The sequence below is a fragment of the Podarcis melisellensis genome (genome assembly GCF_964234715.1).
Source record: "Podarcis melisellensis genome assembly, chromosome: 14".
Taxonomy (NCBI): domain Eukaryota; kingdom Metazoa; phylum Chordata; class Lepidosauria; order Squamata; family Lacertidae; genus Podarcis; species Podarcis melisellensis.
In genome coordinates, this window is record NC_138546.1 from 12,724,254 (window position 1) to 12,729,380 (window position 5,127).

The 5,127-nt window shown below is 48.2% G+C and overlaps 1 protein-coding gene across 1 annotated transcript in view; it reads right to left on the bottom strand.

The window, feature by feature from the left end:
• MOSMO (modulator of smoothened) overlaps positions 1-3,640 on the bottom strand; it is a 46,969-nt gene extending 43,329 nt beyond the window's left edge. Inside the window, exon 1 of the mRNA XM_081887895.1 lies at positions 3,292-3,640. Coding sequence (XP_081744021.1) covers positions 3,292-3,397 — 106 coding nt within the window. The 5' untranslated portion in view covers positions 3,398-3,640. The remainder of the gene's footprint in view (positions 1-3,291) is intronic.
• Between the last annotated feature and the right edge of the window lie 1,487 nt (positions 3,641-5,127).

The following is a 5,127-nucleotide window of genomic DNA, read 5'->3' on the forward strand; positions in this document are numbered from 1 at the left end:
CATAACCCTACACTGAAATTTTGCAGTTCCAAAGCAGAGATCAGAAGAAAACGTAAGCAAAGGGAGGAAAAATAACAGCTATATTGTCCAGATTTACTAAATGGTTGCAGTAGTTCCCAGCTTCTCTCATCTCCATTTCCCAGTGCCTTTTCCCATGGATCAAATATAAGATTCTAAACTGATCAGAGTAAATTTGTTAATCATCCTATACACATTGATCACACGGGCACATACATACAACAATGAGTTGTCGTCCGTCTTTGTCAGAAGGCTACTTCCAGCTTCCAAAGAACACACAATCATTGGAAGGCCTTCCACTTTCCCACAAGCCCAACCCTTAAAAGGAACTGACTAATGGGGGGGGGGCTGCTTAACGCTTTCATTAGCTGATTGTTGGAATTAAAAAACCTTTTCTCAGCACTTCCCAAGATTCACAAACATCAGCATGCCAAGGAAATAGTGCTACTTGCTATCATAAAACTAAGATTGTACTGTCAGAAATAAGACAAAAGGAGAATAAAATGTCCCTGAGGACTACAGTAAGCCTCTGGTATCAGGTAGACTTAACTGCGTGTCAACGCGGTGAACTCCATGGCATTAATTAAATCTATTCTGGTTGTTGTACCCTCTAGCACTGCAATTTACGTCCTTATTTCAGGAAGTTCACCCACACACAAAAAGGTTAGCATTTACAGTTGCATCAGAAAAACTAAACACCAGCACCAATGAAACCTATGCTGGCATCCCAGTATAGCCTCAAGTGGCTGCTACTCATTATCACATTTATTTACAAAGCAAATAGTGATCCAATTCAGATTCATCAAGCTGAAAGGGGGGGGGATCAATTCCTTCAGCAATATATCTCACCATAACAATGTACTGTATCTGCTTTAGTACAATTAAGAGATGGCAGACTAGCCCTTATTTCTTCAGGGTCAAATATGCAAGTACATGTCCAAAGATGACACAGATGTTGTCTGACCACAGTTGAGATAGTTTTTGGTATCCAACACACACACACATACCACCTTTGTTTCAGGTTCAACTTCTCTTTCTCTAGTAATGCTTTTCCCTTGTCTATTCCCCTCTGAGTTTCACTCCCTATCAGGGCAATATAATGCAAAAAAAAAAAAAAAGGTTTCAAGAATTCTAAGCTCTCCAAACCCAGGTTACTCAAGCCAGAGTACCTCTTTTTAGGTAGCAGTAGTCAATGCAATGCCCTCCATACATTGTTGGGACTACAATTCCAATCATCTCTGGCCATTGGCCACTCTTACTGTGGCAGATGGGAGTTATAGTCCAACAACATTGCCTATCTCTGTGCTTGTGCAGTCTCTGTCCAATTTTCTTCCCACACACCATACTCCAAAAATTTCAGTGCAGCCCAGCTGAACCTCAGGAAAGAACATTTTTCAGGGGATGCATAGTGAAGGAAACTTCTGTTACCCAAGCAGTTTCCATTCACACAAACTCTGGATCCAAACCACTACTTTCAGCCCTGTTCACACTTGCCACATCTCAAGGAACAGCTTGGACTGACTGCCCTTTATAGATAGAGCAAGAATTGTTCCCCCAACCAGAATGATGCTAGTTTGCAAATTTCATTCCCCTGATCCTTTAAAAATAATATCTGTGCAAGTCTAGTGTGCCATCATACGCAAAGAGCATACACCAATTGTTGAAGGACTAAATAGCAAGCCTAAACACAATTTATACTCACATAATTCGCCAGTGTCATCTGCCTTTCATCGCTTATCTGATGCGCAGCCCTTCCAAGCTGTTAGGATAATTGTTTTCCTACTTTTCTGTAAATTATCACAGATGCCATGCCAGGATTGCACATTCATTCCTCAAACACATTATGAGGCAGAACCTCCCATTAACAACAAACAGTGGAACATTATATTTATTTTCAGTAAACTCACATTCTACACAATAACTGATTTTCAGCTGCAGCTGAATGCAGTCTAGATGTTGAATAACTGGAGAGGGCTAGTGTCATGATTGACCTATCTTCAGACAGAGTGTGTATCTGAAGAAGTGTGCATGCACACGAAAGCTCATACCAAGAACTAACTTAGTTGGTCTTTAAGGTGCTACTGGAAGGAATTTTTTTTTGTTCAGACAGAGGATTAGACTTGATAACCTCTGGGCCTTGCTAACTGACTTGCAGCCAAAGTCCTCAAAGCCACAAGGATGCAGTAGAAACTTTAACAATGAAATTGCTCCATCCTTCACCCATTCTTATCAAACCCCACTCCATCAGTGGTTTCCCCCAACAGGGTTTATTGCATCTCCTATACTTCCAAGGAAATGGCTTGATGACTCTGTGTAGTAAGGGGTGAGGAGTTATTTCTCTGTTCCCAAATACAAGAAGAGCTATGCTGGATCTGGCTAAAGGCTCAGCTAGTCCAATATCATTTGCTGCCAGGTGCCTCTGGAAACCGCTTCTAAAGTTGCCCCAGTACTTTATATTCTCTGATATACTTCCTCTGGACCTGGAAGTTCTATTTAACCACTGCAGCACCACTGATTCCCTCGACTTCCCAGCTAAAAGCCTCCAATCTCAGATTTTATTTGGTAGTGTTTCATCCCTCCTTTCCACGGGGATGATGAAAGGACTTAACAGAATCACCAACAGGCAAGGCAGCAAGCAGCAATTTTCTACGAAGAATCACCCTAGGCAAAGGTTAGGTTTCTGAGAGCAAGATCTGGCCAGATGGACACCTTCTCCCCCTCCGCCTGCTCCAGTATTTCGCCTCCTGCTCCTCCTCTGCTTCCAAAACACAAACAAGCCAAATGCCCATCGAGTCCAGCACGTTGGTTCCCACCGTGGCCAACTGCTTGGGGAGCTGGAGTCCCCCGCCACGACCCTTGCCCCCAACCCCGAACTCCTCCGGTCCCCAAAACACAGGAACAGTGTCGGGTCACGGTGAATGTCTAGATGCCCCGATTTCCACAACAACCAACCTCGTGGGGAGAGCTGGATCCAGCCTCCCCTGCTTCTTCCCAATGCACTTCGCCGCCCCCCCCCCCTTCTTCTTCCAAAACACAAACAGACCACGCAGCGCGCAGCACCTCGGTCCCTGCAGCAGCCAGCCGCTTAGGAGCCTTGGGTCCGACCCCACTTAGCCCTCCGGCTCCCTGCAGAGCCGGCCACCCCTCGCCACAGCGGCTGCAGCGTTTGTCCCTCCAGGCTGCCACCCCGCTAACCCGAGCAGACCCGATCCGACCCCCTCCTGCCCTCCCACTGCCAGCCGTCCTGCCTGGTCCTTCCGTGCTTTGACCCACCCGCGGACTCGCCGGTGTTGATCCAGTCCGGGTTCGCCAGGCTGGCGATAGCGAAGATGTCGGCGGCCAGAAAGAGGCATCCTGAGATGATGGTCAGTTTGTCCATGTCCTCCGGCTCCGGCCTCGGCCCGGCTTCCCAAGAGCGGGGCCCGGGCCGGGGGCTCCTCACAGCCGCGGCTCCATGGCTCGGCTCGCCTTCCGGCTCCGCGCTCCGCAGCAGACGCGCTCGCCGTCACGCCGCCGCCGCCGCCGCCCTCAGGGAGCCGCTGCCACAGGAGCGGGCTCGGCCCCCCCCCCGCGTCCCGACTCGGGACGGCGCCGGAAGCAAAACCCGAGCAGCCGCCGCGCAACCCGGAAGCGAAAGCTCACGCCCTCGTCCTCATCTCTCCCCGCGCCTTTCACACTTTGTCCCAGACGGGGCGGGGCCTGCTAAGGAGACGGCGGCGGCGGCAGCAAGAGCATTGGGCGGGGCTTAGAGCTGAGGGGGCAGGCTTCAAGGGCGGGGCTTCCTACCGGGTGAAGGGGCGGGGTTGCAGAGATGTAATACTGCGCGAGCACGTGAGGGGCGGCGCTAAAGGGCGGGGCGGGGCTGAGGCTCCTTAGGGGCGGGGCTCGGCGACGGGAGAAGCGTTGGGGAAGGGGGCGGGGCTAGTTCATTTAAATAAATAAATATATTTATTTTTACTGAGGGGAATTTAACTGAGAAAAGAGGAAAGGAAAGTTGCGCTATTATTATTATACGACTAATTACGTACTAAGGATTTTTATGGGTGCTGGAGCAAGACTTTAGGAGAGCCACGTTCAAATCCCCATTCGCTACCTGTCCTACCTCACAGGGCTGTTGTGAGGACAGAACGAGGGGAGGGGTATGAGACCCTTGCCAGCTGCCAGCTGAGCTTCCTGGACTCTCCTGGGCAAGGCAGGCCACCTAATACAGTCTGAAATGGTGCAGCCATATATTTTCCACCTCAGAGAGAACAATACATAAGATCAAGAGCGTAACGAATTTGCTAACTACATTTTACTGCTCTTTTACAAGTAGCCAGAAATCTAAATTTGAACCACTTGCTACCAAGGGTGTAGGATGCTTGGCCAATGATTGGTATTCTAGACTGCCAAGTCTAGCAACTCCAAAGCCACAGAGTTGTATGGATTCTAAAAATATATTTAGCCATAGCAACACCCCTTCCTTTCAATGGCCCTCTAGAAATACACACCCATAACACTGGTGCATGGAAACCTAATTGCCATGTGACATTTAAGCTGCAGACTGTCTATCCAGTTTATTTTTAGACCCTTCCGCACAAATTGCAAGGTATAAAAGTGCCATATTCAAGCTGCAGTCCTGCACAGAATTACCTGGAAGTAAGTGCAGCGGAACATAGGACAGAACAACACATTAGCAAACAGGAAGGAGAGGTACTCACACAGGATGATCAGTAAAAGGGGTACTCAACCTGTTCTGCACCTACTTATTTTTCCTCAGACATGCTCCTCTCTCCAAAGTTATTCTTGTCCACCCCATTCCAGCTCAAGTCACTTTCAGAGCCAGGCTTTGGAAAGTACCGTGGGGGAAAACCCTTGCTCAGTAGCAGAAGACAGGTGTTAGTAGCTGAATACCCACGGGTCAGTTCTTGGCATCTTCATTTTTTAATCTAGTAGCAAGTGATATAACCTCTGCTAAAGGCCCTAAGTATTGTTGCTACTTAGGCTGTGTACACACATTTTATTCTAGAATCTATGGAGGCTGGTCCAGCATACACACCTTTGAAGCACATTTCCCTGCACGAAGAATTCTAGGCACTATAGTCTACCTCTCAGAGCTGCAATTACATC